A 21,807-nucleotide genomic window follows, 5' to 3' on the forward strand; every position below is an offset into this window, starting at 1 on the left:
GATATCAGATGCGAGCACTGTGTTGGTATGGTGTGAGACAGAGCGTCTCAACACAAGGGGAAAAATATTTAGATGGCCTAAACTTAGTTGGTCTGGAGCCCTGTTTTCAACAAGCCTCACCGATAGAGCACTGACCTTTTAATGTGGCTACAGCCTTTGAAGTTACGGAGCCGACCTCGTTGGACACAACACATTCATATTCTCCGGCTTCAGCGCTCTCAAATGAGATGATCTCCAGAAAACTCGAGGAGCCCTGTGACATGATTCTGTATTTCTTATCTGTGCTCAAGTGTTTCTTATTCTTTTTCCAGGACACCTCAAATGGTGCAGAACCGTCAATGTCACAGTCCAGTACGGCAATGGCACCTCTTACCACCTGTACAGATGGCAACGCTCTTCTGAAAGATGGCGGCTCTAAAGTTGATTAAAGGGTTCGGTTAGATGAGATGGTAATGTCATTTTGATGGCAAGCTGAGCAAGTGCACAAACCTTTGACCGTGACTTTGGAGTTGCAGGTTTCACACCCACACTCATTGAGAAGCTCACAGGTGTAGTTTCCACTGTCAATTGATGTGACATCACCAATCACAAGAGTGGCCACGTTGTCCTTCAGGCTCATTTTGTGTCTGCTGCTAGCAAGTAGCTCACTGTTATTAAAGAACCATGTGGTGTGAAGCTCAGTGGATCCTTTTACGGTGCACTGCAGCCGTGCCGTCACACCTTTTCTCCAAAGCGTGGCTGCTTCCAGCCTCTTTACAAAGACTGGTGGCTCTGAAGACGAGCCCAGGAGATGTCAGAGAAGTCATTTGGAAAATCATACCGGCATTGTAAGAAGACAAATTATGAGTTTTCAGTCCACTGCGGAGTAAATGCTTACCTTGAACCTTGACAGAGGTGGCGCAAGTCACACTACCAGCTTCATTTGCCACCTTGCATGCATAAGAGCCACAATCTTTCAGTGTGGTCTTTAGAATGTCAAGAGCAACTGTCCTATTCTCAAAGGACAGTTTGCAGTCAGGAGACTGGTGTACGCTTCTACCATCTCTGGTCCAGCTCACAATTACTCCTGTATCTTCATCCACCTGACACTCTAGGTGCAGAGGGGCAGCAACCACGACCGCCACTTGGCTTAGTAGCTTCACAAACTTGGGCTTATCAATTACTCGCAGCTCCAGGCTGCACTCGGCCGTGCCGACCTTATTGGACACCTGGCACAGGTAAAGGCCCTGATCAGCTGGCGTAACTGCAGCGATGTCAAGACCGATCTTATTCCTGTCATGGAAGGTTTTGTAGTGTGCAGGCATGATGGGTATGACCTGCTGGTCTTTGAACCACACAACATTCAGAGGGCCAGAGCCTGACACTATACACTCAACCATCGTGCTCTTCCCAACACAAACGCTCTGAGGGTGGGGTTTAGTGACAAAGGTGGGAGGGAACTGTTTGTCTATGAGAATTGAGAAGAAGATAAATCTATTAGCGGCACTGCTGTTGTAACTCTGAGCAGCTCACAACAGAGCAGATTGTTCAGCTGCTTGGTTCATACCTGTCACGCTGAGTGTGGCGGAGCATTCGTCACTTCCGTGCCTGTTGGACGCCTTGCAGCTGTACTCGCCAGCGTCGTCCTTGGTGGCGCTCAAGAGCTCGAGATAGGAAGTAGTGACGCGGCTTATAATCCTGAAGCGGTCTCCCTCTTTGATGGGCCCTCCGTCTTTGAACCACTTGAAGGTGACTTCGCTGGCATCCCCGGTTTCACACTCGAACCTGGCACTGTTGCCAGCATTGATCTCCACAGGGACCATGCAGTGCTTGAACACAGGCATGGCTGTTTGGAGAGCTGGAAAGAAAGAAAAGAGACTCAATACTGAGTTGATCAATAGTACTTGTGACAAAAGGAATGCAGGTGAAACTGAGCTGGAAAGGGACGCATTGTGACTCTGAGGAGGAAAATGAGATTAGATGAATGCATGCAGAGGGAGAATGGACGTGAAACGAAGGGTGAAGGGTAACTTGGTGGAGAGAAAGGTAAATGAATGAGGAGAAAGGGAGTAACCTCAACCATTGAGGTTTGCAAGGAGCAGTATGTTTGAGGTTAGTTGGTGATTTCAAAGAAGTGGCCATAGTCAAACCTCTTGAGACAACTTTGAGTCTTGTCTGTGTTGTAGTCTTCCCAGCTTCATTCGCTGCCTCACAGACATACTCGCCTTGATGCTTCTCCTTCATAACTCTCTTGATAGTCAGTGTGTATGTGTCCTGATCTCTCGAACACAGGAACTCTGTGCCAGACTTGACCAAGTGTCCATTGATAAACCAATTAACAATAGTGGCGTGCTTGATAGTGGAAGCCAGGACCACCTTGTCCTTTTCCTCAGCAAAAACCTCATCCAAAGAAGCAATGATAAGTGGAAAACCTGCCACACTACCTGAGGGCTTGCTGATTATGATGGCCTCCGAAAGAAATTCTTTCTTGGCCTCCTTATGAACAAACAAGTCTACATGTTCCAAGTGAGGAGTCTGGCTGACTGGCCCTGAAGCAGATTGAGTTTCATGTTTGGACTCGTGGACTTTTCTCAGACTCTGGACATTTGCTTTCTGAAAGACAGTTTCCATCTCAATGGAAGCAGACTGAGAAATAGCTGCAGGAAGCACAGCAGCCCTCTCTTCCACCATCACCATGTCCACCACTGATGAGAAGCACTCTTGGGTCCGTTCTGAGCACATCAGCACTTTCTGATGCTTATTGATCTGAATGAAACCCCCTCGCTCTGATACCAGACTTATCTGCTCCTGCAAGACCAAAGCATGAAGAGCAAGCTTGAGTTCTGATCTGAGCTCGGCTCTCTGAGGGTATTCACCCTGAAAAACCAGCGTGAGCTCAATGAGAGTAGCAGGGGAAGCAATCAGGTATGTATGCATAACCCCTTTGGGCTCCTTTTGCACATGAATCTCCTGAATGTTAAGGGCCTCCAAATGGCTGACGACATCAGCAAGCAAAACTGGCTGCTGACTGGCTACAGAAGACTGAAGAGCATCTCTGAGCTGATGGCGAATATTCAAATGAGACTCTTTGGGCATCTGAATGACAAAGTTAAGTTCTTTCGGTAAAGTTGGGGGTTCTAGACACTCAGGGACGAATTTAACCCTTTCAGGTGGGCTGGAGACACTCAAGGTTAAGCCTTGACATGTTTGCATCGCACTCGACCGCTCCCCAGTAAGAATATGTTTTTCCTGAAGCAACACAGACTGTCGCACTGATTGGCCTTCCTGGATAGGGATTGCAAAGTCCTGCTCGGTAGCTTCTAAGACAATGCAACTCTCGGTCGCAGCCGCCTTCTCTTCTATAAAAACAGGCTTTTTGGGAACCTTGGGCTCAGTCATAATTTCAGCCTGGAATTGCTCTTCAGTTTTAAGACAAGTGGTATGACCCTCCTCCAGAGCCTGGATGTCTGTAACATTCACAGAATGTACAATATTCCAGCAGTCCTCTTTCTGAACCAATGCTCGTTGCTGTTTCAATTCTGTTGACAAAAGTGTCTCCTTTGGCAACTGCACAGACTGGGAGGAGACAGCCAGGATGCTTGAAAGCTTGGGCTCTGTAGCAGATTGGAACCGAGTCCCTGTTGGAGACACCTCCAGATCTTTGTGGAGGTCAGCCATGAGTTCCATTTTCTCCTGTGAGAGTGCCGCGTGTCTTTGAGCTTTTTCCTGCTTTTGCACCGCCACCTGCTGTGTAGGTTTGCTTATGGTAAGCATGCATTCTTTCAGCAGAACTGATAAGGATTCAGTGGACTGGAGGTATTGTGTTGGTGGAAGCTCTTTATTTGCCTTGACAGACTCAGTATCCATCCTGGATGAGAATGCTGAGATGGCCTCACAAACAACAGGCCTCTGCTCTTCCTGAGTTACGGTGTGGAGCAAAGTGGGTCTGGCCCTCACATCTGTCTGCGATGTCAAATGCTTTTCACTGTTCAATTTGCCTTCTGACTGTAAAACAGCCTGATTGCTGATAAGCTGCAGATTCAGAAGTATTTGTCCCTGTGGCAGAGGCTGCAGACTCTGAGAGGATGCTATTCCTGCCACCCAACCAAAGCAATCACTCTGGAGTAGATATTTCTCTTCAGTGGTGATAGCTGAGTGGTAGACTCTGTCTTTTCCCGAACAGATGGTCTTCTCTTCTGGTACGTACGTTTCCAATGACTGCTCTTTGCTCAAAAGCTGCATTGATTCATTTAGTGGCGCAAGCAATGCTTGGCACGGCTCTTTGGCTAACAAAGCTTTGGTATCTGCTGCTACTAGTAGACGCTCACAATGTCTTTCTGTGATTGGTAGTTGCCCCATTGACTGAGCAGAGTACAGAATCTTAAGCCCCTCAGTGACCTTGAAACTTCTCTCTTGCTCTGGTCCATGAGAGACGGACGAAGTTCTGTCAAGGAACGGTAGAGCCCTCTTGACTGATTGGCCACAAACAAGCTGCCTGGGCTCAGTCAAGTTCTCAACATATTGTGGAATGTTCTCAGCCATTGTCTGGCCGTTCACTGTGCTAAGTGGCAGGAGTTGCTCAGTCATGGTTGACTGAAGCTTTGAGCGCTGCTCTTTGGCAAAGTCAAGCTTGACGACTTCAGGGCTGAGAATGCGTTCAGAGTGTTGCTCAGTGATCTTCTGCCTCTCTTGGACTGTTGGTAAGAAAACTGCTGCATGGAGCGTTTTCACAGGAATAATAGAGGCACAGAGTGGATGGCTGGGAGCCATACAAACATGCTCATGGAACTTGTGGGACTGTAGTACGGCTGCTTGGTGGGTGACCCGCTCGCAATGGGGGATTGCCACAGAGATGTCTGGCTCTCCGAGGGTTCCCACCTTCTCGCTGTGAATAACTTGTCGGTTCTCAGTACCTATGGTGTAAATCATCTGATCAGACCGACTACTCTTCTGGTATAATCTGGATTCTGTAGTTTCTTCAGTCATGGACACTGTCAAAGCTTTTGTTGTGCTAATCAAATAATCTTTAACTTTTTCGCCAAACACCGATAGCTGAGCACTACAAGTGGCTTCACCAAACTGGTTGGAAGCCTCACAGGTATAAACGGCTACGTCTTCCTGCTTAACACTCTTAATAGTGAGGAAGCCTGATCCATCTGAGCTGTACACGATGATGGACAAGCTGCTAGGTTGAATGTGAAGGCGGCCTTTGAGCCAGCGCACCTCTGGCCGAGGATCCCCGCTCACAATGTACGTGAAAGACGCGTGACCTCCCTTGTGCAGCTGAACAGACTCGATAGTTTTAGAAAACACAGGAGGGCTGCCCCTTGGCTCTAGTTCTCTCTCAAGGCTCTCTGCCTTGGGTGGTTCCTTAATCTGAACGTGCAGATAGGAAGTGCACGTTTCCTGTCCAAAGCGATTGCTGACGGTGCAGGAGTACTCTCCTTCTAACGCCACTTCAACTCTGTTAATGATCAGGATGCACTCATCTCGCTTACGAACACATGTGAAGACAGAGGACGCGCAGATGGTCTGCCCATTGTGGGACCACCGAACAGCGGGTTCAGGAAAACCAGACACTTTGACACTAAAGAAAGCCTTTTCTCCAACAGTCACAGCTGCTGGAGGAGAAAGTTTGCTGAGGAAAACTGGCTTTTGTTTCATCTTCTCCAAAGTGCTGGAGGAGAATTTGGACTCTGGCTGGAGTTCAAGTGTTCGTTTTTTGTCTGGTAGCTTCACATCACACAACATTTCCTCTTGCACTGTGATGGTTGAGCTAGAGAAGGCTGAGTGGAATAATGACAATTAAAGCATCGACAACAAAGAAGCAGCTCATAGACAACAAAGAAGCAGCTCAAGGGAAACATAGAATAAAAACAATGCAAGGCCTGTTGGATGTGTCTTTTTCAACTATTTGTACGTGAAACAGAAAGGAATTGTTGAAACTTGAGTTGAGTTAGCAAAAAATGGAATCTTCATGACATGAAGTCATTACAAAATTACATTGTGCATCTGTTAGTGTGCTTGATTATGCGTATTACAAAAGTGTTTTACCTGAGGCTTCCTCCTCGACGTGGATCGCAGGGGCCCTCTCATCCACCGTGACTGTAATGGCACAAACACAACAAATTAAAACCACTCTAGCGACGTCACGTCGGCTCTCATATGGTGCAAGACTACGAGTGAAAAGTCATGCATCCATGGCAGCTGTGGATTCTTCTGACTGACAAGTGACCAATGATGCGAGTGGCACCAAACATTGGTGCGCTCCTAAACGTTGAAGAAGTGCTGGCAGTGTAGGTGCAAAAAAGTGTGGAAGAGTGCCAACAAAAGCATGCAGATGCCAACCTTTGGTCATCAAGCCGCACTCAGCATTCTTGGCTGAGGATTTGCAAGACAAAGAGCCCCCTTGTCCGGGTCCCACATTCTTAACAGTCATACAGCACAGGGGGCCATCACGTTTGCGAGAGTACGACGTGGTATCCACAACGTTCAAGCGGCTGTAAAGCCAAATGGCAAACGAAGTGGGAAGCCCCTTCATAACGCAACACAGCGAGGGGCTGTGGTTCTGCATGAGCAGCTCTCGGGGGATCTGGATCAGGAAGTCGGGGCGACTGCACAAACGGGCGTCGGGAAAGCTGTCCAGGAAGTACAGCTGTGAATACGGAGGCAAGGATCCTGGCTTGTCCACCATCATTTCCTGGTCTGGGATATCCGGAGAATCTTTTGTGTTCTCCCTGTCTGCCTGTGAGGCCGCGTGCACGGAATCTGTTGCAATGGCGCTCTTGCCTTTGACATTTGCCTCTTTAGCTGGGTAAGAATCATAGTTAGGGAGAGTCATTAGGGGTCATAGTAGGCTGCTCACACTTGTTAACACTTTAGACCTGTCAGTGACATACTCACGCTTGTTATTAACACATAGACCTGTGATACAATCACACCTGTTATAAGGACATATAGACCTATCAATGAAACTCTCACACTTGTTATCAACACATATACAACTATTCACGATGATGTCACATTATTCTGGGTGACAAGAGGCGAAGCGGTCTCCAATGGCACCACTAGTAAACAAAGCATTCAATGTCATTTGAGCAATGCAGAGCCATTGAGAAAACAGGGGAAATGGCTAGAATGTTGATTTTAGCCTTCTTCTCTAGTTTGTAGTAGTTTGAATGTGTGAAGTGTTAGTGGGAAAGAAGATGTTTCCTGGTTGTAAGGGAGACCAATGCCGGCTGCATTCAATGCCGGTTGCATTCAAAGTCAAGTCAAATTTATTTGTATAGCCCTAAATCACAAAAGAGTCACAAAGGGCTTCACAGGCCCACAGTTTTTGGCAATGATTGACAACATCCCCTTATCTAAACCCCCCAATCGGGGAAGGAACAAACCCCAAACCCCATTTGGAGAAAAACCTTGAAGGGACCGCAGATGGGGGGGAGTGGGTGCCAGGGTTTCCCTTCCAGGATGACCAGGCTGCAATGGATGTCGAGTGGGCAACATTTATCACTTGGGGTTAGCATTCAAAAAGGTACTTAAATTTTCCTTAAATCAGACATAGTTAACATGATCAGTAAGGGCCTCACTAATTGATTGAGGCGATGGCAATGAATCAAATTCCTTAACCTTGGTCACGGTAGATGCAGCCTAGTAGCATGATTTGTGCCTAGCCCAGCATTGAGTGTTTTGTTTAGTGACTGATCCTGTTTTACTTCCAATCTATGGTAAATGCTCTACTTCCATGTTATCTAACTGAAAAGGCTATGATGATATGACTTTTCTGTGCAACCCCTCTACAGTAGACAGCTGGTCTCTTCAGGTCATCAGTAGTCACTCGCATTCTGCCACCCAGAAGCAACCGCCCAACTATTGTTTAAAAAGATTCTGAACCGAGCTGTCAATGACACGTTCACATTTGTTATGGACACGTATAGACCCTCAAATGACATGTTTACACTTGTTATGGACACGTATAAACCTGTCAGTGACACATTCACACCTGTTATTAACAGATCAATGTGGTTAGTGACACGTTCAAACCCGCTACTGACACATAGAGACAAATAAGTAATACAAACAAGGGTCATATTCAGTTCCAAATGTCGATAGCAGGCATGACCAGGCTCCAGGTCTTCTGGTCTCAAGTTCTAAAAGGGTCAGTAGGGTGGGTGGATGAGGTTAGCGAGGCACGACAGCATTGAGGAGATCAAAACTCAAAGATCAAAACTCAAGAGAGGCAGCGAGGAAGCAGGTGGAAGACTGGGATGGACCAGGCATCGTGAGAAAACAAGAAAGAGAAAGCACCTTCCACCGTGAGGTGGGCAGAGGAGCTGCTGTGGCCATGTCGGTTGGTGGCGGTGCAGCGGTACACGCCCTGGTCAGCCAGACTCACACCCTGGATAACCAGGGACAAAAGTCCATCACTCTGAGAGCTTCTCGTCCGGTCCCTGAGCAGCTTCTGGCCGTTATGATCCCAAACCACCCTGATGAACGGCTCCCCATCAAACGAGCAGGTGAACTCGGCCATCTCGCCGCTTTTGACCCAGATATCCCGCAGCTCTCTCAGCAGTTTGGGCTTCTGGGGCGCTTGGATTTGAACGCTGTGTTCTGAGCTCTCCATTTCAACCTCCACTGTCCTCCAAGACACAGAGGAGCTCTCAGAGTAGGACTTAGTAAACTCAGTAAGGGTCTGAGCCTCAAGCTTCTGACTTAGCTTAGCCTCAGCCGCAGTGCTTGGCATGCTAGCTAAGGTTTGTTCATCTGGGCAGTAAGAAAGAGTACAAAGGTTAGGTTAACACATGATTCTGGAGACTTCTTTAGTGGAGTTGATCTGTCTGGATCAGTGAGCAAAGAAGGACAAGACAATCCTTTTTGTTGCACTGTCAACCATGCACACTTGACTAGAGATCAGGAAACAGAGGAGACCATGTAAGATTTATTTCAACCATGGTTAATAGATCTGAAATTAGAAGGTACAATTTGTCTGGTGAAGATGGTGTGCTTGCACCAGCAACAAGCACACAAAACCCACATAATGGTTCCTCACTAGCCTGAGTGAGCAGCGGTCTAGACAAGCTGCCGCCAACGTGAGCACCAACATTCTTCAGTGAGTTCATGCTAAGGAAGTTGACTCATGGAAGCCGCACTTTGGAGTGCCATGGTAGATTGTTCATACAGGCTACAAATTGTACCTTTAAGATCAAACAGATTAAACCGGGATGAAAAAACGACACATAACATAAAATCACAGGATAAGACATGACATCACATGACCCAACGTGACAAACTGAGCATTTATTTGATATCCTACTAGTGCACTAAATTGTGCTACTAGTGAGAACAAAGCGTGGATGAGCACATGGATCTTAAAATGAATATCAAGGATATCGACTAAATGCTCAAATGGCTTGCCATAGGTGCAATGGTTTTAAAGAGTTGGGATTTTGCTCAGAAAAACTGCTGATTATTTGGATTAAGAGAATGTCTGACTGTTTTAGGTTGTACTGTCAAATCTGTTTCATGTGTTTATTGTCTGTCCTGACCAGGACACTCTTGTAGAGATTTTTAATCTCAATGAGGTTTTCCTGGATACATAAAGGTTAAATGAAAAATAAAAAATCAGGCTGAAGAGTAACAAAGACTGGTCTTTGTGTCACTGACTGGTCTTCATGCAGAGAACTCACCATCAATATTCAGACTGGCCGCACACATCACCATTCCGGCCGAGTTTCTGGCAACACACGAATACTCTCCTTCGTGTTCGAACGCCACTCTGGAAATGTTCAACTGGCAGATGTCCCCAAATCGAGACATCTTAAAGACGTCTGATTGCCTGATCTCTCTGTCGTTCCAGAACCAACATATCTGCAGATCTGGACCGGGAGGGGTGGGATAACATCAAGATGCTATCGTAAAGTACAGTACAATACAGTACAGGACAGGACAGTATAGTATAGTACACTACAATATAGTGTGTAGTATAATCAAGAGACTGTCCGACATGTCCCAATGGTCTATCGTTTTTGCATGCAAGTATGCATGTTTTGTTCTCTTCTGGTTTTGGTTATGCCTGTGAATTTTGTCATTCATTGAGGTCATTTCATTCCCAGCACATGAAATGGATCGCAACTAGAACATTCTGAATGTCTTCGAACATGTTTGGCCTCTCATCCAACCAAGCAGGCTTCATCAGTTCATGCACTTAGGCTAGACAGGACAGCTCTAGCTTGAATGTTGGTGGGGAAAGTCAAGTATTTTCCCCCTAAAGTTAGAGGCATGCCCCAACCCAACTATGAATGAGTTCATTCTTTTGGGATGCAAAACGACAATTGTTAAGATGGATTGAAGGGAGGCCTGCCTTTGCCCGCCAACAACAGTCATTTGGGTGGAATCACCCTCGTTAATATTCCATTCAGTTGTTTGCGGAGGCACCTGAGGGCCAAAAGCGGTTGCGTTTGTTTGTTATTTTTTTAGAGGCTAAATTATTGAGTCTCTTGGAAGGGATGAAAAGAGGACCTCTCACTGAGGCAAGAGCTGTCCTATCAAGCCTCTGTACATGAACTGATGAAGCCTGCTCGCTCGCTCAGATGGGAAGCCAAATGTCTTCCAAGACAACCACGACAGTCAGCTTGCCATCCATTCACTGCCCTGAGAATGTTTTACTTGTGTTTTCACTGGTTGTCTCTCTGCGGCTGCTTACGCCATGCTTTGTTTCTTTTCAGACGTTTTTAGGTGAGCTTCAATTCTTCAATTCAGTGTTTATTGTTATAGTGAATTTTTAATCAACACAAATTCAAACCTGGTATGAGCAGATCCTGCAAAATCTAGCTGGACAGTGATAGGTGACAGGAAGTGTATGCAGGCAATATTTTACCTTCCCCAGAGACAGTGCACTCCAACTGGGCGGAATGTCCCGATGTCACCAAGATGTCTCTCGTGGGAGAAACCAGAATAGGAGCAGAGATCTGCGACGCACTTTCTTCAGGAGCTACAAGGCAAGAAAATGAAAAAAATATTCAAATCTCTGTGAAAGTAAAGACGTTATTTTAACAGGAATATTAAAATTCTAACTTTGCAGTGTTCCCTTGCTATTGGCCACCACCTAAAAAGGTTTCAAAATTGCCAACAAGATGGTGACAAAGCAATGCGTAACGCTCTTCAACTCATACTCTTCAACATAATTCCTTGGCAACAAGATGCCACAATTGCAATATTTATAGATTATTAGCCAGCACTTTGGGTTTAGCACAAAAACAGCTAAAAGGTGAATTATTCAGAGAATTATGGAGGATAGGTTAAACAAAAATCAACAAGTTGGATGTGTTGTAATCGGAAATGTATTATTGACAATATTAATATAGTCATTATTTTATTCTTTACCACGGCACAGTGGAGAAACTGCCTCACAGTTCCCCGGTTCAAATCCGGCCTCGTCTGTGTGGAGTTTGCATGTTCTCCTCATGCCTACTCCGGTTTCCTCCCACATCCCAAAAACATGCATGCTAGGTTCATTGAAGACTCTAAATTGTTTGTTTCAATGTGCCCTGCAATTGGCTGGCGACCAGTTCAGGGTGTACCCCACCTCTTGCCCAAAGATAGCTGGGATAGGCTCCAGCACACCCGCGACCCTAATAAGGATAAGCGGTACAAAAAATGGATGGATTACATTCATTAATTCCTTTTTTGTTGTTCCAGCCTGAAGCTGGAACAACAAGTACTGTAAGTACCCTGTGTTCCAGATTGGCCTCTCACAAGGTTACAAACCCAGGTATCTGCTTGTTATGTCCACAGACACACACAGGCGTTTGCTCTATTGTTTGCTAAATTGGAATGTGTGTGTGATTGAGGACAAACAGATACTCCAAATCTTTTCGTCCTCCTTCAATCAGGCTACTCAACACTGACACCACTATTGTGAAATGAATAGCTTTTCTTTTCCCCTTTCCTAATACAGGGCTTTTATTGTGTTGCACTGCTATTTCTTTGTTGCAACTGGTCCCATAGTCGATTTACCATGTTTCCTATGACCTTGTCTTATTCAGTGACTTGAATGTGCTTTGGGATTTGGAAGCTGAATGAATTGCCCACACCGAGATTGTCCATCCATCCATCCATTTTCTACCGCTTATCCGAGGTCGGGTCGCAGGGGCAGTAGCTTTAGCAGGGACGTCCAGACTTCCCTCTCCCCAGCCACTTAATCCATCTCTTCCGGGGGGATCCCGAGGCGTTCCCAGGCCAGCCGAAGTATGTAGTCTCTCCAGCGTGTCCAGGGTCATCCCAGGGGTCTCCTCCCGGTGGGACATGCCCAGAACACACCACCGGGGAGGCATCCAGGAGGCATCCGAATCAGATGCCCCAGCCACCTCATCTGGCTCCTCTCGATGTGGAGGAGCAGCGGCTCTACTCTGAGATCCTCCCGGATGACCGAGCTTCTCACCCTATCGCTAAGGGAGAGCCCGGACACCCTGCGGAGGAAACTCATTTCGGCCGCTTGCATCCGGGATCTTGTTCTTTCGGTCACGACCCACAGCTCGTGACCATAGGTGAGGGTAGGAACGTAGATCGACCGGTAAATCGAGAGCTTCGCCTTTCGGCTTAGCTCCTTCTTTACCACAACAGATCGATACAAAGTCCGCATCACTGCAGACGCTGCACCGATCCGCCTGTCGATCTCCCGTTCCATTCTTCCCTCACTTGTGAACAAGACCCCAAGATACTTGAACTCCTCCACTTGGGGCAGGATCTCATCCATGACCTGGAGAGGGCACGCCACCCTTTTCCGACTGAGGACCATGGTCTCAGATTTGGAAGTGCTGATTCTCATCTCAGCCGCTGCACACTCAGCTGCAAACTGCTCCAGTGAGATTTGGAGGTCACGGCTTGATGAAGCCAACAGAACCACATCATCTGCAAAGAGCAGAGATGCAATACTTAGGCCACCAAACCGGAGCCCCTCTGCGCCTCAGCGGTCCTAGAAATTCTGTCCATAAAAGTTATGAACAGAATCGGTGACAAAGGGCAGCCTTGGCAGAGTCTAACCCTCACCGGAAACGAGTCCGACTTACTGCCGGATATGAGGAGCAGACTCTGACTCCGGTCGTACAGGGACCGAACGGCCCGTATCAGGGGGTTCGTCACCCCATACTCCCGAAGCACACCCCATAGCACCCCCCGAGGGACATGGTCGAACGCCTTCTCCAAGTCCACAAAACACATGTAGACTGGTTGGGCGAACTCCCATGCACCCTCGAGGACCCTGCCAAGCGTGTAGAGCTGGTCCACTGTTCCACGGCCAGGACGAAAAGCACACTTCAACTCCTGAATCTGAGATTCAACTTCCCGATGGACCCTCCTCTCCAGCACCTCTGAATAGACCTTAACAGGGAGGCTGAGGAGTGTGATCCCCCTGTAGTTGGAACACACCCTCCGGTCCCCTTTCTTAAAAAGGGGGACAACCACCCCAGTCTGCCAATCCAGAGGCACTGTGCCCAATGTCCATGCGATGTTGCAGAGGCGTGTCAACCAGGACAGCCCTACAACATCCAGAGCCTTGAGGAACTCCGGGCGAATCTCATCCACCCCCGGGGCCTTGCCACCGAGGAGACCTCAACCCCAGAGATAGGAGAGCCCCCCTCAGAGAACCCAGACTCTGCTCCCTCATGGGAAGGCGTGTCGGTGGAATTGAGGAGGTCTTCGAAGTATTCTCCCCACCGGTTCACAACGTCCCGAGTCGAGGTCAGCAGCGCCCCATCCCCACTATACACAGTGTTGATGGTGAACTGCTTCCCCCTCCTGAGATGCCGAATGGTGGACCAGATTTTCCTCGAAGCTGTCCGGAACTCTTTCTCCACGGCCTCACCGAACTCCTCCCATGAGTTTTTGCTTCAGCGACCACCAAAGCTGGATTGCACTTGGCCAGCCGGTACCCATCAGCTGCCTCAGGAGTCCCACAGGCCAAAAAGGCCTCATAGGACTCCTTCTTCAGCTTGACGGCAACCCTCACCGTTGGTGTCCACCAAAGAGTTCGGGGATTGCCGCCACAACAGGCACCAACCACCTTACGGCCACAGCTCCGGTCGGCCGCCTCAGCAATGGAGGCATGGAACATGGTTCACTCGGACTCAATGTCCCCCGCCTCCCCCAGAACATGAGCAAAGTTCTGTCGGAGGTGGGAGTTGAAACTCCTTCTGACAGGGGATTCCGCCATACGTTCCCAGCAGACCCTCACAATAGGTTTGGGCCTGCCACGTCGGACCGGCATCTTCCCCCACCATCGGAGCCAACTCACCACCAGGTGGTGATCAGTTGACAGCTCCACCCCTCTCTTCACCCGAGTGTCCAAGACATGCGGCCGCAAGTCCGATAACACGACCACAAAGTCGATCATCGACTGATCGGGGGGGCCGTTCCTCCCAATCACGCCTTTCCAGGTCTCACTGTCATTGCCTACATGAGCATTGAAGTCCCCTAGCAGAACGATGGAGTCCCCAGCGGGAGCGCTCTCCAGCACCCCCTCCAAGGACTCCAAAAAGTGTGGGTACTCTGAACTGCTGTATGGTGCATAGGCACAAATAACAGTCAGGACCCGTCCCCCCACCCGAAGGCGGAGGGAGGCTAGCCTCTCGTCCACCGGGGTGAACCTCAAGGTACAGGCGCCGAGCCGGGGAGCAATAAGTATACCCACACCTGCTCGGCGCCTCTCACCGTGGGCAACTCCAGAGTGGAAGAGAGTCCAACCCCTCTCGAGAGGACTGGTACCAAAGCCCAAGCTGTCCGTGGAGGCGAGTCCGACTATATCCAGTCGGAACTTCTCGACCTCACACACCAGCTCGGGCTCCTTCCCTGCCAGTGTGGTGACATTCCACGTCCCGAGAGCCAGCTTCTGTAGTCGGGGATGGGATCACCAAGGTCCCCGCCTTCGGCCACCGCCCAGCTTGCACTGCACGTGACCCCTATGGCCCCTCCCACAGGTGGTGAGCCCATGGGAAGGTGGACCCAGGTTACCCTTTCGGGCTGTGCCCAGCCAGGCCCCATGGGTGCAGGCCCGGCCACCAGGCGCTCGCCTTCGAGCCCCACCTCCAGGCCTGGCTCCAGAGGGGGGCCCCGGTGACCCGCGTCCGGGCAAGGGAAACCTGAGTCCATTTTTTGTCGTCGTCATAAGGGGGCTTTGAGCCGTGCTTTGTCTGCTCCCTCACCTAGGACCTGTTTGCCATGGGTGACCCTGCCAGGGGCATAAAGCCCCAGACAACTTAGCTCCTAGGATAATTGGGACACACAAACCCCTCCACCACGATAAGGTGACGGCTCAAGGAGGGGCACCGAGATTGTCTGAATCTGAATCTGAATGTCACAATAAAATCACCTAAGCTGATGTTAAGAGTCACATGAACGAACCTTCCACATTGAGCGACGCGGAGCTCGTCGCCTCTCCAAAGTCATTTTTGACCTCGCAGCTGTAGAAAGCGGCATCCTCGGGGAAAACTTCCAGGAGCAGCAGTGTGTGCTCATCTTCGTCGTGAATGAACTTGCAGATGGAGCTGGTGGACAGAGCCTGAGAGCCCCGATACCAGTTCACCTGAGGCCGCGGCAGACCGTTCACCCGCACTGAGAAGCGAACCGATTTGCCCGACGTCACCGTCTGGTCCTGCATGGGGCGGACCACCTGAGGCGGTTCGGGGACTGGGCACAGAGAACGGAAGGAAGAGTGTTAAGGTCCTGAAGACTTGTTGCGCCATAGCCTGGTTCACGCCCCACTCATGACCACATGCCAATGCATTAATCATACGATTAATTTCAACAGCCCCACTTACGTTGCACGTGAAGGTTAACAGTGCTTTTGTTCTTTCCGGCGATGAAGCCGTACTCCCCGGTGTCGCTCCTGTAGGTTTCGGCTATCGTGAGACGGTGGAGCTTCCTGATGGTGACATAGCTGAAGCGCTCATCTACTGAGAAGTGGATCTCCGTTCCATTTCTCAGCCAGCGACCTTCCACGTCGTCCTCACTCACTTCAAACTCGAAAGTCGCTCTTTGTCTCTCAACAACCTAAAAAAATGTCAACAGAAAAGGGAGACAAAATCTGCTATATCATCTTTTGCAGATTTTCAAACAACTTTTTTTTTTTTATATATACAATATACAGTGACATCCTAATTTAGAGTTGTGTGCCTTTGGTGTAGTACCATGTTGTGACACAACACGCCAGGCAGCACTGAGCTGGAACTGATTGTGCTGTATCATTTGTTACTCTGAGCATTTTGGTGTTTTAATATACACAGTTTAATTCTCGTTTTTTTGTATGTGATGCTGCTCCATGTGTGTTAAAGTAGCAGTTGTACTTGCGTTTTGATCTGGTTTGGTTGAAGATTTGGTTGTGTAAACATTATGTTTATTGTGTCAGTTTTATCGTAAACTTCAACAGGGAGTGACAAACAGCTTGAAGCAAGCACGCTTGACATTTTTCTGGAGAACTGTGTGAGCTAGTCTTCTTTTTGTTTACTTCACCCTTCTTGATAGCGAGTGAGAACAGGCGCTAAAGAATACTTTCAAAAGTGTTTTTTTTTTAATAAAGATTAAGTGTGTTTTAATAAATGTGTTCAAAGCGTGTTTTTATATATTTTTTTTACATTGTCTCTTTATATCATGGACTTTGGCAGAAGGTATGCCCTGCCAAAAACGGGCGTTCACTTTTTGACGACATGGATGCTGAAGGACTCACAGTTATGTTTTTATTGGTGGGCTCGGAGATCTTGATGTCCCGCCCCTCGACTGTGAGGTTCCCCTTGGACATGCTGGACCCGGCCACAGCGGTGTACTCTCCAGAGTCAGACAGACGGACGGACGGCACAACTAAGCGGTGCAAAAACTTCTCTGAGGTCATCTTGTATCTTTGAGAAAATTCACGGGGAACTTTTCAGTTGAGTTTTCTTCCATTTATTCTTTGAAGTGTGTTTGGTGAGGAATAGCTAAGCTTAGCTACCTGTCAGACGTCTCCAGCTCCTGACCGTCCTTCATCCACATCACCTGGATGTTTGCTTCTGAAACTTCACATTCAAAAGTTGCTCTTTTCTTCTCTGTGATCTTCAGGTCCTTCAAGTGTTTGTTGAATTCAACAACACGAGCTACCACCAAAAAACAAAGCGGACTTTGAGTTAGACAAATCCAAATACACAAGGAACGGAGTCAGTTTTTCTGTCTGGTCTGTCTGTCCATCCGTCCGTTAGTCCAATCTTTCTGTTTTAAAACATTGAGTCTCCCTGAGTTATCCTCCACGCTTACCCTCTACGAAGAGCTTTGCAGTGGTGATAGACTGTCCTGTCATGAATCCATATTCTGCGCTGTCGCCGAAGTGAACGTTCCTGATGCTCAGCGTGTGCGTTTGCTGTTTACAACGAGACTGGCATCTGTCGGTGGAGCGGATCTCCACGCCGTTCTTCAGCCATTTGTAGAAGATTCCCTCATAGTTGACGTTCACCTCAAACGTGACCGTGTCTTTCTCCTTAGCCTTTATGTCCTGAAGCATGGCCGTGATGACGATGGCTGAAAAAGGCAAGACAAATGCCTTTTGAAAAAATCAGAATCAAAATCTCTTCATTGTCCCTTAAAGGGAAATTGGTGTTGTTCACCAGTAGCTTTCATCACTTGTCTTCAAAGCCATTCTCAACCACTGTGCCAGCCATGTGGGATCATCAGGTGTGAATATAGTCAATAAAAATATTTACTACAAATGTATCTTTGTTCAACTCTCTGTAACAGCGATGTATACTGTCAGGTAACAACAATTAAATGCTCTTCCCCAAGATGGCATAAGATACATCATTAATCTGTGTATCCGGTTTTGTGACATTTTGTTTAGTGGTGTGCCGTGACATTGTTTTCTAACGTAAATTATGTACATTGGCTCAATCTAGACAGATTCAGGACTATAAATCAATGGCGAGGAAAAAACAACAAAAATGTCCCAATTTACGGTTGACGATGAGCGTGGCAGACACGCGGTCATTCCTGCACACGAAGGTGTACTCAGCAGAGTCATCCCTGACGGTGTTCGAGATCTTCAGCTGGTGGAGTTTGCCCTGCACCAAGATGCGGAACTTCTCGCTCATCTCGATTTCTACGCCGTTTTTCAGCCAGGTGGATGGAACGTTAAAGTGAGACACTTCGCATTCGAAGGTGGCTGTCTGGGTCTCGGCCACCGACACGCTCTTCAGTGGTCGAGTCACGCGAAGAGCTGTGAAACAAAAGGCAGGGTTTCTAAGCTAATTTATAATCTTACCATGTTTTTTGTATTGTATCAAAACAGAGAATAGTGTTTCCCCGTTATAGCCTGGTCCTTCGTTCACTCGCAGCCACTGTGATGCCGCGCCAAAGTTTATTAATTAAAGTGCTGTAAGAGCTTTTCATGAAGGAGACAATAATCTGTTTTGGATTCTTATGCATTGGACACATATGCAGGGATTGTATTAACAGCTGGATATGTGCAGTTTATGATGAATAACATCCAACAGCGCTTCATATTACAGACTAATGTTGAGTTGGAACTTACAAAGGAGTCAGGAGTTCAGCTATAAACTCTTCTACAAACGTGGGCATACGGGGGCCTGAAAGGATCCTTGTATTCTCTCCATGATTCTTATGCAGGTCAAGTCCATGAAGGGAAATGAGATTGTAGAGACGTATGGTAGCACGGCTCAATTCTGTTGAGAATGTCTCAAAGATCACAGCTAAAAGAACCGATTTTCGTTTAAAAAAAAAAAAAAAAAAGGAAAAAAAAAAAGATAGATAGGACAAGAACATATTGTTCCAGCATCGTTTTTACAGTATTTGGGATTTGAGTTGTGAGGTCTTCGACACAAACTTTTGTCTCCGCCAGAGCTTTTCACACAGAAACAGATGCCAGCCACTCCAGATGACAATGTCACTGCTGCTGAGATGGAAAGGTGGCCTTATTTGTCACCAATTAATATACCCAGCATCAAGGCCAGTGTTGCTTGTTGATGGTCCCAAGATTTTTAAACCTTGGGAAGTGTCAGCAGCTGTGGAGATTGCCCATACGCTACGAGAACATTGATGGGCTGGGTCATCAATGGTCCTTTTAAATGGAAATGGCTGCACAAGTGACGTGGTCCTTGCTTCTGTTATGGGGAAGCAAATTTTCCTGCGTGACCTGGGACTCATGCTGACCAATCAGTGCAATCACGAATACAATTTTAAAAAAGGCCTCAGGGGACAAAGACATGTCTAGACAAGACATCTGATTTATGGAAATCGTGGAATCCACTGCCACGCTACAGGATACTTGCCTTCAGTTGCCCTTTAAGAGCTCTGGCAAATAGCTTTACAGTGGCTAAACAGAAGATACTGTACTTGGATTAAGGAGGTTTATGAAAAATGTTCCATTCTACGAGCATTGTTCACATTCTTAATTAGGTAATATTGCTAAAGATTATGTAAAAAAAAAAAGTACCTCAGCAGGAGTTACAAGGCAGAAGAGGAAACATTACCCACCACACTGTTTATGGTAAATAGTAAATGGACGAGCCGCCCCATATTTTTGTAAGATAAATGGGCTTCCACTTGTATGGCGCTTTTCCACCTAGGGCCAAGGGTCGAACCCACAATATTCGGGTCAGGAGAGGCCCACTCTTCACCCGTACCATGCTTGCCCAATCACAATCCCAGAAAGGTTTCTGGACGAGTTGGTGTTTGATTGTGGAGCCACATACAAAGGCACATCAGTAAACGGTAAGTTACTGCCGGGTCCTAACTTGATCAGTTCTCTACTCGGAGTGCACACTCGTTTTAGACAGGAGCCTGCAAAACAGCATTTCTGGATGACATACCCAATGGGCTATGTTCCACTAGGTGAAGACACAGACTTTCTGTGTGACTTTCCTGAAGGCGACATAAGTAAAGAGCTTGAAGAGAATGATGGTGCATTTCTTTTGGAGCAGTTTCATCTGCCAGTTGCACTTAACTGTGAAAACAGCTGATGACAAAAAATCTGACTTTTCTGTTGAGACTGCTAAAGTTGTTAATCGAAACTCGTATGTGGACGACTGACAAGTTTGGGCTCAGAAGAGGAGGCCGTGCATTTGGTTAAGGAACTCAATGCTCTCTGTGAGTGAGGTGGTGTCATATTTAATTGGAGAAGTGGATAAGTAAGTCAGTCTGTGTTGCTGACAATTGCAGAAGATCAACGGGCAAAGAATAGGTATTAAGGAGCTTAATCTGGATTGACTCAGTCTCCAGATTGTGAGCGCTGTAGCTTCATTGAAAGTTATTTACAATTTATTGGAGTTAAACAATCACACTGAAGGAATGGGAGAAAATAAACGCACTGTGTTCAAGTGGCTAATTTGTCTCAGACTCTTAAGTCAACAGGCGATGCAGCATCTCAGTGGCTTGACGCGTTGACTTAGCATTTACATGGGGTGTTGGCTGTATTTCATGGCTGTCTCAAGAGGTCCGACCACATGGCCGCTTACACTCAACGGTGAGGCGAGCGCTGCAGCATAGATGACCGACCACTGCCGTGTACTCCCCCTCTTTTCTGCCGTTCACATCCTGGACCACCAGTTTGTGCGTCTTCTTCTCCGAGGTCATCCTGTAGTGCTCGTCGGCCTTCAGCTCCGTGTTGTTGAACAGCCACTTGACAGGGACATCGTCCTCCGAGATGCCCAACTCGAACACGGCTGTGGCTCCAAGGAGCGATGTTACGTCCTTGGGCTTCTTCAGGATCTTGATGGCTGTGAGGAACATTGAATGTGATCGCAAGGATTCTACAGGACATTTCACCAGGATGTCGCACATTTTTCCGGGTTGCAAAAGCCCAACTGAACTCTGAAGGCACCACACTAAACAAAGCCTCCAATGTCCTTTGACCAAGGCAGAGCCATTGTAAAATTGGGAAATGGCTAGAATGATGTTTTTAGCCTTCTTCTCGACCACCACAGTTTGAATCTGTGGCGTGTCAGTTGAAAAGATGTTACATGAGCTAAATTGCTGCAATGTCCATTTTAGCAGATAAACTGATTTAAAAAAAAAAAAAGATGTGGTGGAAATTCAGACATAGTTAACATGATTTTTGAGTGGAAAGCTCATTAATTGACTTTTTTGTTGCTAATTAATGGCACAGACGTGCTCTTTTGATGCTGAAATGGATACCGCGCTGTAGTCTACTCAGCTAGGGTGATACTCAAACTAAACGCACTGTCATGGTCATGATGAGGTTTGCTTCCCTGTCAGTCCCTTTAGAAGTGGCCACTACTCCAGCAGGCAGGCAGTACAACCATTTAAGACATCCACTCCATTTATCCTCCTCCTCCTCACCCACAGGTTCCGCTAGATAAATCTTAAATTTTTTTTTAAGGAAATGGAGTTAAACCTAAAAATTTCGGGGTATATCTGGCTATGCAAAACAAGTTTTTGTCAGGGTTTTCAATTCAGGTCAATGGTAGTCAATCACTTTTCTGCCTCTCGGAATTACCAAGGAGCTGGAGTACCTGCAGAAAGCACCAAGCAAGCACAGAGAGAACATGCAAACACCACGCAGGAAGGCTGGATTTGAACCCTCAATCTCTGAACTGTGAGGAGAATGTGCTAACCACTCATTCACTGTGCTGCGTTCCGTTTCTTGAAAAAAAGTCCACATAAATCCAATGGAACCTGTGGGTGAGGGATGAACGGAGTGGATGTCTCAAATAGTTGTTCAGAGACGATTACAAGACGTAGAAGCCACTTCTAAACGGACAGACTCACAACCTAACCTCCATCGAGTTTCAAGTTGAAATGTGAAGTTTGAAGTGAGTTTGGGTTGGGTCGACTGCA

The 21,807-nt window shown here is 47.3% G+C and overlaps 1 protein-coding gene across 4 annotated transcripts in view; it reads right to left on the reverse strand.

Annotated features, from left to right (window-relative positions):
* Nucleotides 1-21,807, reverse strand: part of ttn.1 (titin, tandem duplicate 1) — a 196,003-nt gene that overhangs the window by 140,247 nt on the left and 33,949 nt on the right. Inside the window, exons 27-43 of one of the 4 annotated variants that reach the window (XM_061792598.1) lie at nucleotides 20,466-20,726; nucleotides 17,948-18,208; nucleotides 17,257-17,517; nucleotides 16,958-17,099; nucleotides 16,697-16,865; nucleotides 15,792-16,023; nucleotides 15,376-15,660; nucleotides 10,856-10,969; nucleotides 9,666-9,854; nucleotides 8,287-8,742; nucleotides 6,328-6,789; nucleotides 6,034-6,084; nucleotides 2,130-5,765; nucleotides 1,547-1,837; nucleotides 878-1,447; nucleotides 490-771; nucleotides 136-414 (exon numbers count right to left, since the gene is read on the reverse strand). In XM_061792598.1, the coding sequence (XP_061648582.1) occupies nucleotides 136-414; nucleotides 490-771; nucleotides 878-1,447; nucleotides 1,547-1,837; nucleotides 2,130-5,765; nucleotides 6,034-6,084; nucleotides 6,328-6,789; nucleotides 8,287-8,742; nucleotides 9,666-9,854; nucleotides 10,856-10,969; nucleotides 15,376-15,660; nucleotides 15,792-16,023; nucleotides 16,697-16,865; nucleotides 16,958-17,099; nucleotides 17,257-17,517; nucleotides 17,948-18,208; nucleotides 20,466-20,726 (7,941 nt within the window). The remainder of the gene's footprint in view (nucleotides 1-135; nucleotides 415-489; nucleotides 772-877; nucleotides 1,448-1,546; nucleotides 1,838-2,129; nucleotides 5,766-6,033; nucleotides 6,085-6,327; nucleotides 6,790-8,286; nucleotides 8,743-9,665; nucleotides 9,855-10,855; nucleotides 10,970-15,375; nucleotides 15,661-15,791; nucleotides 16,024-16,696; nucleotides 16,866-16,957; nucleotides 17,100-17,256; nucleotides 17,518-17,947; nucleotides 18,209-20,465; nucleotides 20,727-21,807) is intronic. The other 3 variants (XM_061792601.1, XM_061792600.1, XM_061792602.1) reach the window with 3 other exon arrangements.

The sequence above is a fragment of the Phyllopteryx taeniolatus genome, chromosome 12 (genome assembly GCF_024500385.1).
Source record: "Phyllopteryx taeniolatus isolate TA_2022b chromosome 12, UOR_Ptae_1.2, whole genome shotgun sequence".
In the NCBI taxonomy this organism is placed as follows: domain Eukaryota; kingdom Metazoa; phylum Chordata; class Actinopteri; order Syngnathiformes; family Syngnathidae; genus Phyllopteryx; species Phyllopteryx taeniolatus.